Here is a 14,680-nt window from a genome sequence, read left to right as displayed (position 1 = left end):
GGGAGCAGACCTGTCCCAACGATCAAGTTCGGACGAAAAGCTTCACCCTGCGCTTTCTATTCTCGCCAACTGTCCCCTGCCGAGTGGAATTACGACGTGGGGAATCGGGAACTGCTGGCGGTCAAACTAGCATTGGAAGAATGGAGGCACTGGCTGGAGGGGGCAGAACAACCGTTTGTGGTATAGACTGATCATGAAAACTTGGGGTATATTCAGACCGCCAAACGTCTGGACTCCCGCCAGGCCCGTTGGGCGTCACATTTTGGACAGTTCAAGTTTTTTCTCACATACCGTCCGGGGTCCAAGAACGGGAAGCCGGACGCGCTCTCCCGCCAATACGACTCCAAGGAGGACAATTCCAGCCCAGGAACTATCCTCCCACCATCCTACGTGGTTGCCACCCTCACTTGGGAGATCCAGTCGAAAGTAAAAGAAGCCCAACGGGATGACCCTGACCCCGGCAATGGACCCGGCGATCGCCTGTATGTGCCCATTTCCGTCAGGTCTCAGGTTCTCCAATGGGGGCACACGTGTCGGTTCGCCAGCTGCCATCCCGGGAGTGATCGGACCCTAGCGCCCCTGAGAAAACACTTTTGGTGGCCGTTCATGGAGGCGTATACCCTTTCCTATGTCTCGGCATGTTCCATCTGTGCCCGGGGAAAAGCCTCGCATCGGTCACCTGCGGAGTTACTTCATCCTCTACCTGTCCTTGGTTGTCCGTGGTCACACATCGCCCTGGACTTCGACACCGGTCTACCCCCTTCACACAGGAACACCATCGTACTCACCGTGGTAGACCGGTTCTCGAAAGCGGTACACTTTGTAGCCCTCCCTAAACTCCCTTCCTCTCAAGAAACCGCAGATCTTCTCGTCTGCCAGCTCTTCCGCCTCCACGGAATTCCCGCAGACATCATCTCCGATTGTGGTCCCAGTTCGTCTCACATGTTTGGAAGGCCTTCTGTCAAGCCTTAGGTGCATCGGTCAGCCTGTCATCCGGCTTCCACCCCCAGACGAACGGGCAGACGGAACGGGTCAACCAAGACCTGGAGGCGATGCTACATTGTGTAACGGCAAACAACCCGTCGACCTGGAGCGACCACCTCCCGTGGGTTGAGTACGCCCACAACTCTCTGCTGAGCTCTGCCATTGGAAGGTCTCCATTCGAGTGTTCCCTGGGGTACCAACCCCCGCTGTTCCCTTCAGAAGAAGAGGAGATTGCGGTACCGTCGGCTCAGGACCATATCGATTGGTGCCGGAAGGTTTGGGAGGAGACACGCATGGCCCTACTCAGATCAGCAAATCGCAATAAGACGACGGCCGACCGACACTGGACTTCGGCGCCTGAGTACCAACCGGGGCCGATGGTGTGGCTTGCATCCAAGGACATCCCGCTCAAGAACGAGCACAGGAAACTCACCCCTCGCTTCCTGGGACCATTCAAGGTCGAAAGTGTTATCAATCCCGCAGCGGTCCGCCTAAAACTGCCAAGATCTATGCGCATTCACCCGACTTTTCATGTTTCCCAGTTAAAGCCCGTTTCCGTCAGCCCCTTGTATCCCCCGGCTGAGACTCCCCCACCTGCCCGTATCATCGACAACCATCTGGCATACACCGTACGAAGACTACCGGATGTGCGCCGTAGGGGCAAGGGTTTCCAATACCTGGTAGATTTGGAAGGGTACGGTCCAGAAGAGCGATCCTGCGTCCCCCGCTCCTTCATCCTAGACCCTTCCCTCATCCAGGATTTTCATCGGGACCATCCAGATAGGCCTGGAGGATCGCCGGGAGGCTCCCGTTGAGGGAGGGGTACTGTCAAGCTCCCTTCTGGCAATCGCCCACCTGGCTGTTTACCTCAGGAATTGGGCCTCAATCCCCTCGTTTAGTTTCCAATCATTCCCAGGTTCTACTAACTACACACACCCTCTTTCCATCAGCAAATGCAGTATAAAAACCCTGTGATCACAACAGGGAGCTGCCAGTTCGTTGGTTGACTCCGGTGTGAGTAACCTTGTTTCATGGTTCTTGGGACTGCCAGTTCTATGTCTAGCATTGTTCCTGGATACCGATTCCATGCTCGCTACGTCAAGAACGCCTCCTGCCTCTGCCTCCGTGCCTGAGTCCTACACGTGGGTTCATCCTCAACCTCGTCCTTGCAACAAGCCAATTCCGCTGTTTGCTGGTTCCATCTACCCAGCATCCTCTGGGTGAAAAAGTTTGTCCCTCATGTTGCTTTTAAATCTTTCCCCTCTTGCCTTAAGTCTATTCCCTCCAGAGTTGATTCCCCTTTGTAATAAAAAGTTTGCTTTCACCATATCTGTAATAGTCATGAATTTGTGGACTTCAACTTTAAAGACCAACAGAAGGTTTTATGAGACATTGGTCAGAGTGCACTTGGAGTATTGTGAGCAATTTTGGGCCCCTTATCTAGGAAATGATGTGCTGGCATTAGAGCGGGTCCAGGCAAGGATGATCCCAGGATTGAAAGGGACAATGTATCAGGAGTATGCGATGACTCTGGAGCGTACTTGCTGGACTTCAGAAGAATGAAGGGGGATCTCTTTGAAATCTATTGAATATTGAAAAAGTGTAGATGGAGTGGATGTAAAGAGGATATTTCCCATAGTGGGGTAGTCTAGGACCAGCTAGTACAGCCTCAGAGTAGAAGGATGTCTCTTAAGAACAGATGAAAATATTTCTTCAGCCAGAGGATGCTGAATCTGTGGAATTCATTGCCAAAGGTGGAGGAGGCCACACAGGGAGCACTGGATACAGTAGTTGACCCCAACAGACATGCAAGTGAAGTTTTGCTTCTCCCGGAAGGACTCTTTTGGGATCTGCATGGAAATGAAGGAGGGAGGTGAATGGGTAGGTGTAGCACATGTCCTGCTTGCAGTGATAATTGCCAGGAGGGAGATCAGAGGGGAGGAATGAATGGACAAGGGGTTCACCGAAAGAGCGATCCCTGCAGAAAGTGAGTTGTGGAGAGTGTGGCGGCTCATTCTCATCACCCTCTGAGTCAAGAAGATCCCCCCAATGTTCCCCTTGAACATTTCGCCTTTCGCACTTAGACCGTGACCTCTAATTGTAGTCTCACCCGAACTCAATGGAAAAAGCCTGCTTGCATTTACCCTATCTACACCCCTCATAATTCTGTATACCTCTATCAAATCTCCCCTCGATCCTTTACATTCCAGGGAATAAAGTCCTTTCCTAATAACTCAGGTTTTCAAGACCTGGCAACATCCTGTTAAATTTTCTCTGCACTCTTTCAATCTTATTTACATCTTTCCTGTAGATAGCTGACCATAATTGCACACAATGCTCCAAATTTCACCTTACCATTGTCTCATACAATTTCAACATAATATCCCAACTACTTTACTCAATATATTGATTTATGAAGGCCAATGTGCCAAAAGCTTTCTTCACGATCCTATCTGTCTGTCACACCATTTTCAAGGAATTAGTATTCCCAGATTACAGTGTTCTACCACAATCTGCTGTGCCCTTTCATTCACTGTGTAAGACTTACCCTGGTTGGTCCTACTGACTCACACTTGTCTGCAATAAATTCCGTTTCCCATTGTTCAGCCGATTTGTCTAGCTGGTCCAGATCCCACTGCAAACTCTGATAGTCTTTCTCACTGTCCATTACACCCCAATCTTGGTGTAATCTACAAACTTGCTGATCCAGAATACATTATCCAGATTGTTGATATACAATAGATGACAAACAACAATGGACCTAGCACCAATCCCTGCAGCACACCGCTAGTCACTGACCTCCAGTCAGAGAGACAACCAGCTGCAACCACTCTCAGGTTTCTTCCTCAAAGTCAACATCTATTCCAACTTACTACCTCATCTTCAATGCCAAGCGACTAAACCTCCTTGACCATGCAGAATTTTGTCAAAGGCCTTGCTAAAGTTTATAAAGACAGCATTCACTGCCTTGCCTTCAACTGTCCAGGTAGCTTCTTGAAAAACTCTATAACATTGGTTAGACATGACCAACCAAGCATAAAACCATGTTGACTATCCCTAATCAGTTCCTGTCTATCCAAATATTTATATATACAGTCCCTTAGAATACCTTCCATTAACTTCCACACTGCTGACATCAGACCCACCGGCTTATAATTTCATGGCTTATTCTTAGAGCCTTTGTTAAACAGAACATCATTAACTATCCTCCAATCCTCTGACACATCACAGACAGACAGACATACTTTATTGATCCCAAGGGAAATTGGGTTTCATTACAGGGGCACCAAGAATAGTGAAAAAATATAGCAATATAAAACCATAAATAATTGAATAATAATAAGTTAATCATGCCAAGTGGAAATAAGTCCAGGACCAGCCTATTGGCTCAGGGTGTCTGACACTCCAAGGGAGGAGTTGTAAAGTTTGATGGCCACAGGTATAGTCACCTGTGGCTAAGGAAGTTTTAACTAAGTCTGGTTGGGCATCTAAAATTTCTGCACTATCCTCCCACATGGTTTGAGAGAAGCCATAAGGATTCTCCATCACCTTGTTTGCTCGAGCAACCTCATGCCTCTTTTTAACCCTCCTAATTTCCTTCTTGAGTATTCTCTTGCATTTCTTATACTCTTTAAGTACCTCATTTATTCGTGCTTGCCTACACCTACAATGCACTTCCTTTTTCTTAAGCAGACCCTCAATATCTTTTGAAAACCTAGGTTCCATAAACCAGTTATTCTTGCCTTTTACCCTGACAGAAGTACACAAACTCTGCTTTCAAAATTTCACTTTCCCACCTACAAGTACACCTTTAGCAGGAAACAACGCATTCCAAACTCTGACTTGCCAGATCCTCTCTGATTACCATTAAAATGGGCTTTTCTCCAATGCAGAATTTCAACCCGAAGACCAGCCCAAACCTTTTCCATCATTACCTTGAAACTAATGATCGCTAGCTGCAAACTGATCTGCTACACAAGCCTCTGTCATCTGCCCTGGCTCACTCCCTAATGGGACATCTATTATCACTCTCTCTCGAGTTGGAAATTCTATGCACTGATTGAGAAAACTTTCCCGAACCCCTCTGACAAGCTCTTTTCCATCAACTCCTTTTGCAGTACGGGGGTCCCATTTGTTATGTTTTGTAACTTCAAAATATTCAAAGGAAGACATGGGAGTCTGAAATGAGGCTCTAACTTAATGTTTACATTATGCAAGGCACTCACTTATCCATCTTTTCCTTGGTAGTTTTATTCTTTTTCTACTGGTTCCTGAAATGTTCTCAGTCCTCTGGCCTCACCTCTTTCTATGCTCTTTGATTCTATATTTACCTTGATGATCTTGGATGACCACGGTTGATTCATGTTTCTACTGGATCCCTCTGTCCAATTGGGATCAATGTCTGCTGAGTGTTATGAACCAGCTGTTTGAACATCTGCCACTACCCATCCACTGACCTGTCCCTGAACCTACTTACCCCATCCACCCCAGACAACTCCACCCTCACACCTGTGTAATTGCCCTTATGTAGGTTGAGGTCACTGGTTCTGGGTCTGAATGTTCACCCTCCAACTGTGTCTGGATTTCTCCCATGTTGTGTTCACTTCTTCCTTGAAGATCATTTGCCACAAGATCTCTTATTAATACCACCTCATTACACAGAAGCACATGTGAAACAGCCTGTTCCTGGGCTGGTTCTGTAACGTACTGCTGTACAAAACAGTCCCTGACCATTCCACAGTTCCTCTTCCACTCTACATTGCCAGTTTGATTAGTTTTATCGACCTACAGATTAAAATCACCAATAACAATCATAATTCCCTTCTTACCTCCCTGATTATTTCCCATTTGTGCTTGGTCCCATTGAGACACCTGGGGTACTGGAAACCATTCCTACCCATGTGCTCTTTCCCCTGCTGTTCATAATTTCCACACAGCTTCATTTCCTATCACTGTCCCTACATTGATATCCACCCATGTGAAGAACAAAACCATCCTCCTCCTCCCTTCTGCTGAGCATTGAATATGCTAGAGTACTGTGTTCCCAGTCTCAAATATGTGATGGATTTTGGTGTTTAAATCTGAGGTTCTTTTATAAGTCAGAAACAAGGCATAAAACTTGTTGCTTCATGATTGTTTTAATCAAAGTGATAGAACAGGAACAGAACTGAGATAGGGGTCTAATACGTAAAGAACAGAGAGAAAGTAAAGATAACACCAAACATAAAACTGCTAACTCCAAAGATAAAAGAAATTCCATTCAAATCTATAGATAGTAATAATCCAATTAGAAAACACTTAGGCAATACTCAGTAAAAATCAACCAATGAGAAAACACTTGCTCACTTGATAAAGTACAAAGAAACTTTCATAATTATACTTTGTACAGCCACCAGAGGCATATTAAATTGTTATGCATACAAAGACAACTTAAAATACAAGCAGACGATTGATTACTAAACTAGAGGGTTAACTACCAATGTCATTCTGCCTCAACGCAGAGATTTGAGGGATGAAGAACATGTTAGACGTAACAGCAGTCAGCTCATCTCCTTCGTCAGTCTGCAGAAAGTCATGCAGGGAATTCAAGGGAAACCTCTTCACTCACAGAGTGGTGACTATTCACCACAGGGAGAGCGAGAAGTGAACAGAAACAAATTTAAAAGGACTGTCATGGAACAGAAACTCTGGCAGGGACCAGCTGGGCTGAGTTGACTCTCTACTGTACACTGAGTGTGTTGAGATTCACTAAGCACCTGAGACAAAGTTTAAAGTAGATTTATTAGTCACAGATCCAGAATATTAGACTCCAGTCCCATTAAAGGTGAACATCAGCAGAAGAAACTCCTCCCATGCCCAGTGACCAGGGTGCAGAACTGGGTGATGAGCAGCAGTAATAATTGCCGAGTTCAACACCAACAGTCACTTTTGAACTTGATTCAACAGCTGTGATGGTTAAACATCCAGGAAGCAGCTTATTTAAACCTTTTCCCCAGTGTGAACCCGGTAGTGTGCCACAAGGTGGGATGATTGAGTGAATCCCTTCCCACATTCTGAGCAGGTGAACGGCCTCTCCCCAGTGTGAACTCGGTAGTGCGTCACAAGGTGGGATGACCGAGTGAATCCCTTCCCACAGTCTGTGCAGGTGAACGGCCTCTCCCCAGTGTGAACTCGCTGATGTAGTTTCAGTTGAAATGACTGAGGAAATCCCTTCCCACAGTCTGAGCAGGTGAATGGTCTCTCTCCAGTGTGAACTGACTGGTGTGACAGTAGGCTGGATGAGTGAGTGAATCCCTTCCCACACACGGAACAGGTGAACGGCCTCTCCCCAGTGTGAACTCGCTGGTGTCTCTGTAGGCTGGATAAGTGAGTGAATCCCTTCCCACAGTCTGTACAGCTGAACGGCCACTCCCCAGTGTGAACTCTCTGATGATCCTTCAGATGAGATAAGTAAGGAAATCCCTTCCTACAATCTGAGCAGTTGAAAGGCATCTCCCCAGTGTGAATTCGCTGATGCGCCTTCAGTTGAAATGACCGAGAGAATCCCTTCCCACAATCAGAGCAGGTGAACGGCCTCTCCCCAGTGTGAACTTGCTGATGAACCTTCAGTTGAGATGATCGAGTGAATCCCTTCCCACAGTCTGTGCAGATGAACGGTCTCTCCCCAGTGTGAACTGACTGGTGTGCCAGAAGATAGGATGACAGAGTGAATCCCTTCCCACAATCTGTGCAGGTGAACGGCCTCTCCCCAGTGTGAACTCGGTGATGTGCCTTCAGATGAGATGACTGAGAGAAACTCTTCCCACAGTATGAGCAGGTGAACGGCCTCTCCCCAGTGTGAACTCGCTGATGTACCTTCAGCTGTGATGATCGTGAGAATTCCTTCCCACAGTCTGAGCAGGTGAATGGCATTTCCCCGGTGTGAACTCTCTGATGTGCCTTCAGATGAGATGAATAAGGAAATCCCTTCCCACAGTCTGAGCAGGTAAACAGTCTCTCTCCTGTGTGAACTCGCTGGTGCGCTTTCAGTTGAGATGACCGAGTGAATCCCTTCCCACAATCTGAGCAGGTGAATGGCCTCTCTCCAGTGTGAACTAATTGGTGTGCCTGTAGGTTGCATAACTGAGTGAATCCCTTCCCACAGTCTGAGCAGGCGAATGGCCTCTCCTCAGTGTGAACTCGCTGATGGACCTTTAGCTGAGATGACCGAGTGAATCCCTTCCCACAGTCTGAGCAAATGAACGGCATCTCCCCAGTGTGAACTGACTGGTGTGCCATTAGATGGGATGACAGAGTGAATTCCCTCCCACAGTCTGAGCAGATGTATGGCCTCTCCCCAGTGTGAATTCACACGTGTGTCAGCAGATCACATCACCAAGTGAATGTCTTCCCATGCACGGAACAGTTGAACACTCTCTCCCTTCTGAACTCACTGGTGAGTCTGCAGTTTGGCTCAGTGAGTGAATTTCTTCCTACACACAGAGCAGGTGAATGACCTCTCTCTCCACTGGGGTCTCAGCAGGTCGGCTGAGTGAGAGAATCCCTTGTTGTTGTGTTTGAGATTCCCCTACACACATTCTTTGCTGTTTCTAATCTGTAAAAAGATTTACACAAGACATCAATGGGTGAAGGATGACACTTCAGATGAGATACGTTTCAGTCTGTATGGTGCGCTCTGATATCATACTGTTGCAGTGAGGTTCAACACAAGTTGGAGGAACAATTCCTCATTTTCTAACTGGGCACAGCTTAGACATCAGTACTGATGACCAAATTCTGTTTTTCTGTCTATATCGGAATGGGTCATTTCTGCCTAACTTCAATCTGTGACTTGGCTCAGTTTGTCTCTCTCCATCAGTACTATTTCAAGTTCCGGTCATATCCCACAGCGCGACAAAGAGCACATGAAATTACATGGCTGCGCTTGGAGATTTCCCAATTACTCTGACTGCACCCCCCCCCCCACCCCCAGTATCTGACAGTGGTGAACTCCTCCACAGCAATGCCAATGAATATGAAGGGGAGGGCAGTAGTCTTTCTCATTGGAGTGTGGCACTATAGTGATGTAAAATCTACAGGCCACTCGTTAACCAGGACAAAGGTGTTTGATATCATTACGTACCCCAAGAGAATTATACAAAACACCTTCTCACGGGTACAATGGCCCAGAACAAGAGGAGGCAGAACAAAGGTAATTGAAACATATAAGATTATTAAGGGATTGGACACGCTAGAGGCAGGAAACATGTTCCCGATGTTGGGGGAGTCCAGAACCAGAGGCCACGGTTTATGAATAAGGGGTAGGCCATTTAGAATGGAATTGAGGAAAAACTTTTTCACCCAGAGAGTTGTAGATCTATGGAATGCTCTGCCTCAGAAGGCAGTGGAGGCCAATTCTCTGGATGCTTTCAAGAGAGTTAGATAGAGCTCTTAAAGATAGCGGAGTCAAGGGATATGGGGAGAAGGCAGAAACGGGGTACTGATTGTGGATGATCAGCCATGATCACATTGAATGGCGGTGCTCGCTCTAAGGGCCGAATGGCCTACTCCTGCACCTGTTGTCTATTCTCAAGAATTAAAGCCCATGGACGGACTTTGTTCTTTTTCCATGCAACACTAATTGACATTTACAGTGACTAGAGGGTTCAATCTTCATCAGAGAAGTATAGGTTTTTGTTTCGAGGTCCTAATCCGTTCACTCCCATTCCCTCCGCCTGCGCTTCCCACGAACAGGCCGTGAAGCACTGGAAGGACGCCCATGGCTCCCCCTGTACCCAGAAATCCCCACGAACTAGATAGCTGTCTATTCGTCACGGTCCCAAACATGCGCATGCGCCGCAAAATGGCGTCAGCACCGTCGCTAATCAAAAGAAATCTTCACTTGGACTCGGGTACGGATCGTGGGGTTGAGAGAGAGACGGGGGGGCGGGAAGGACCGGGACTGTCCCGGCTGAAGGGGGATACAGTGTGTGCAGAGCTCGCAACAATTCTCCTTCAGCCGCGATGCGGGCGCCTGTGCTGCTGAAACTCCTGCCCAGAGCCCCGATCTTACCTCCTCTTTCTTCTTTTGTGCTGATGGCGGCTTGCAGCGCTCAGGAAGAAGCATTACTGCCACCTACTGTACCGGAGTATGAAGGGAGCGTGACAGGGATCAGATCCGAACTCCCAAACCCGCTTCGAATGAAAAATTCACCAGGGACTGACACGACCCATGCCTCAGGTGCCAGAATATCCTGCCAGGCACCCCAGATCTCCCTCTAAACAGTTTCCCACAATTCAACGAATATCTGCGGTACACCACACCATGATCATATTTTCCACTGACTCAGAGACTTACAAAAAGTCACACCACCCGTTCCCATGCTCAGCAGCAAGTGCCAAAGTGGAGTGCAAATCCGTATGTCCAAACCTCAGTCTCATCAACTAAAATCAAATTTAATATCACCGGCATATGCCGTGCAATGAAATACATGATAAATAAATATGGACCAAAACAAACCCATTTTACATATATACAAGTAGAGCAAAATAATAAATCTAAAAAGTAGTGAGGTAGTGTTCATGAGTTCAATATCCATTCAGAAATCAGATGGCAGAGGGGAAGAAGCTGTTCCTGAATTGCCTTCAATTCAGTGTGTGCCTTCAGGCTTCTGTACCTCCTTCCCGATGGTAACAGTGTGAAGAGGCCGTGTCCTGGGTGGTGGGGATCCTCAGTGATGGACACCGCCTTCCTGAGGCACCTCTTCCTGAAGATGTCTTGGATACTACAGAGGCTATTCTCCATGATAGAGCTGACCAATTTTACATCTCTCTGCAGCTTACTTCGATCCTGTGCACTAGCACCTCTCATACCAGTTGGTGATACAGCCAGTCAGAATGCTCTGTAGAAGTTTTTGAGTGTTTTAGGTGACAAGCTGAATCTTCTCAAACTCCTAATGAACTATAGCCACTGTTTCACCTTCTTTATAGCTGCATCGATATGTTGGGACCAGGTCATATCCTCACAGATGTTGACACCCAGGACCTTGAAATTGCTCACTCTCTCCACTTCTGATCCCTCTTTGAGGATTGGTTTGTGTTCCCTCATCCTACCCTTTCTGAAGTCCACTGTCAGCTCTGTGGTCTTGTTGGCATTGAGTGCAAGGTTGTTGCTGCAACACCACTCAACTAAGTGGAGTATCTCTCTCCTGTACGCCTTCTCATCTCCATCTGAAATTCTCCCAACAATAGATGTGTCATCAGCAAATGTATAGATGGCATTTGAGCTGTGCCTAGCTACACAGTCATGGGTGTAGAGAGCATAACAGTGGGGTAACCAGACATCCCTGAAGTGTGCTAGTGTTGATTGTCAGCGAGGTGGAGATGTTATTTCCGATCTGCACAGATTGTGGTCTTCCAGTGAGTAAGTTGAGGATCCAGTCCTCAAGATCCAGCAAGATACAGAGGCCCAGGTTCTGGAGCTTTTCAATCAGGACGGTAGGAATGATGGTGCTAAATGATGAGCTATAGTCAATCAACAGCATCCTAATAGGGTTCCTGATAGCTGCAGCTTTATTCTCTCTTTGAAAGCATGCATAAAAGGCATTGTAGGAAGTAATAGCCCACGAACCCTGCCAAAGTTGATGTGCATCTAATTCTGCCTCTGACTTCAATTCAGAATTATTCCTTTGTTCCTGTGATAGCCCTCCGTAAGTCATACCTTGTTTTCTTGCATAACTCTTGGTGACCAGACTTGAATGCCACAAAACTAGCCCTCAGCAGACTATAAACCTCTGATTCATCCATGGTTTTGATTCAGGTATATATGGTATATTCTTGTAGGCAAACGCACATCCACACAGGTTTTAATGAAGTCAGTGATAACTGTGATGTACTCATTCAGACACAAATATGAATCCCTGAATACAGTCCAGTCCGTCGACTCAAAGCAGCTCTTTAAGTGCTTCTGTGCCTCCCTTGTCCATACCTTCTTGGTCCTCACTACAGTAGTGTGGTCTTTAGTCTCTACCTATACTCAGGGCGTAGAAGTACAGCGACTTTCCAAAGTGTGGGTATGGGATGACACTGCTGGTGTTTTCCACAGTGAGGACTGATGCAAAATACTTCCTTCAGTTAATTCGCCATTCCTCATCACTACATCTCCAGCATCATTTTCCAGTGTTCTGATGTCTGCTCTCACCTCTCTTTAAATTGGTATCCTCTGTTATATTACTGGCTTTGTGATCCTCAAATTTCATGTCACCTCTCATTGCTTTTTTTAGTTACATTTTGTTGGATTTTTAGCTATATTCTATACCTGCCCTCATCTTTCCTTTGATGCCCTCTCACTTCCTTTGTCAGCCACAGTTGCCTCATCCTCCTTTTAGAAAACCTATTCTTTGGGATGAAATGATCCTGTGTCTTCAGAATTAAAGGTTCAAAGGTTTATTTTATCGTCAAAGTATGCATGTGTAGTACAACTCTGACATTTGTCTTCTCCAGATAGCCATTAAATATAGAAAGACTGTGGCTGTTGATGAAAGAAAAGACATCAACTTCCTTCCCCCCCACCCCCCACCCCAGCACAAAAAAAGAAAAGGAACAAATCTCTCAGATCCCCAAAATCCCTCTCACTGCAACAAAAAACAGCAACAGTAACAGTCCCCAATCCCCTCACCCGCAGAATGAAACAGCGACAGTAACAGTCCCCAACCCCCTCACACGCAAAAAAGAGCAGCAAAAGTGACATCATAACCCCCAACCTCCAACCCCCACATACAAAAGGTTAACAGATCACCCAGCTACCAATCATCCACTAGAAACAAAAGACCAAATAGCTGAAGGAAACCAGTCCAGTAATCCTATGAATCTCAGAATATCGGAAACATCTTTTCATCTGCATACGAGGAGAGCAGCTTCACAAACCCAGTCCTTCCGTAAAGAGTGTCCGCTGTCCTGGCTATGAAAGCTGCCAATCTGAGGCCAAACACGCCAATTCGGCTGCTGACCCCATCCACATTCACCTCGATGCTTCAGTCTTCCTCACTGCTTCAACATGGAGTCATTCATGATCCCGCGCCTCATCTCTGGTCTTTTCTACAAATGTGCTTGTGTTCTCGGTCCTTTTGGCCCCGACCACCGCCAGCTCTGATCTTCTGGCAGCTCTCCGGACACAACACAGCAATGGATCCTTTGGTCAAGTTCCAAACTGTACGTCACAGGCTCCAACAGTCTCCCTAACACAAGCAAGACAAAAAGAACAAGCGAAAGGGTAGAAAAAGTGAACAAACTGCGGAGATTTTCTCTCTAGAAGATGTCACCCAGGGAATTGTTCGCTGGTGCCATCTTGACTACTCAGGAACTCCAGCAGTTGCTGCTCTACCATCATCCCAGCTAATATCCCCTTCCTGTCCACGCTGTCACGCCCCTGTGGTTACCTTTCATCATCATCGTTTCGTGCCGAGTCCTATGACGTGGGCGATCAAGGTCTCTGTCACCATGGTTGTTCCTGGCAAACTTTTCTGCAGAGTGGTTTGTCATTGCCTTCTTCTGGGCAGTGTCTTTACAAGAGTGGTGACCGCAGTCATTATCAATACTCTTCAGTGATTGTGTCAGTGGTCGCATAACCCGGACTTGTGATATGCACTAGCTGCTCTTATGACCATTCACCACCTTCTCCCTTGGCTTCACGTGACCCTGATGGAGGGACTAAGCAAGTGCTTCCCCTTGCCCAAGAGAGACCTGCAGGCCAGCAGTAGGAAGGAGCACCTTTGGTACAGACATATCTCCATGCAGCCATCCAAATTACCTTTACTCCACTGTAACATCGATACATCCGACTTTAGCTTCTCCTTCTGAGGCTGCAGGGCTCAGCCTGTGTCCCTCCCTGTCCCTGGGAGTGTATGACAGGATGGTGTGGTGGGCAGTGGGTAGCAAGGATCAGGATTAAAAGTTTCCCAGCTATGAACAGTTGACTCAGCTCCTGAAACCAACAGTTCTGGAAGGCCCATCAGAGGTTTCTGTCCGATACAAAAGGTGTGTGGATGTATGTAGCTGCTCCTGTTGTTTATAAATCCATAAAACCATAAAAAATAGGAGCAGAATTACGCCATTTGGCCCATTGAATCTGCCCCACCTTTTCATCATGGCTGATCCATTTTCCCTCTCAGTCCCCATCACCTGACTTCTCCCTGTATCCCTTCGTGCCCTGACTAATTGAGAATCTATCAACCACTTCCTTAAATACACATGAAGACTTGGCCTCCACAGCTGCCAGTGGGAAAGAATTCCACAGATTTACCACTTTCTGGCTAAAGAAATTCCTCCTCATCTCTGTTCTAAAAGGACGCCCCTCTATTCTGAGGCTGTGTCCTCTGGTCCTAGACTCCCCAGCCTCAACACATCCTCTCTACATCGACTCTATCAAGGCCTTTCACCATTTGATTGGTTTCAATGAGATCACCCCTGTTGTTCTGAATGCCAGTGAGTACAGCCCTAGAGATTTCAAACACACTTCATATGACAAGCCTTTCCATCTCGCAATCATTTTCATGAATCTCCTTTGAACTCTCCCCAACGTCAGCACATCTTTCTTAGATGGGGGGCCCAAAACTGCTCAAAATATGAAAAGTGAGGCCTTACCAGTATCTTATAAAGCCTCAACATTACATCCTTGCTTTTATATCTCGTCCTCTTGAAATGAATGCAAACACTGTAT

At 46.8% G+C, this 14,680-nt stretch overlaps 1 protein-coding gene across 1 annotated transcript; it reads right to left on the bottom strand.

The window, feature by feature from the left end:
* Positions 1-6,103: 6,103 nt before the first annotated feature.
* On the bottom strand, positions 6,104-10,099 carry LOC140730817 (uncharacterized). The gene is made up of 2 exons (XM_073051758.1): positions 10,037-10,099; positions 6,104-8,578 (listed from the first exon to the last, which is right to left on the bottom strand). The coding sequence occupies exon 2, from the start codon at positions 8,260-8,262 to the stop codon at positions 6,964-6,966; it is 1,299 nt and encodes a 432-aa protein (XP_072907859.1). The 5' UTR covers positions 8,263-8,578; positions 10,037-10,099; the 3' UTR covers positions 6,104-6,963.
* Between the last annotated feature and the right edge of the window lie 4,581 nt (positions 10,100-14,680).

The sequence above is a fragment of the Hemitrygon akajei genome, chromosome 7 (genome assembly GCF_048418815.1).
Source record: "Hemitrygon akajei chromosome 7, sHemAka1.3, whole genome shotgun sequence".
Taxonomy (NCBI): Eukaryota; Metazoa; Chordata; class Chondrichthyes; order Myliobatiformes; family Dasyatidae; genus Hemitrygon; species Hemitrygon akajei.
The sequence above is the reverse complement of the archived record's forward strand: the minus strand, read 5'-3'. Positions and strand labels throughout refer to the sequence as shown.

Coding starts and splice junctions, on each gene's coding strand:
- LOC140730817 (XM_073051758.1), bottom strand. CDS start 8,262: ATGGCACACCAGTCAGTTCACACTGGGGAGATGCCGTTCATTTGCTCA.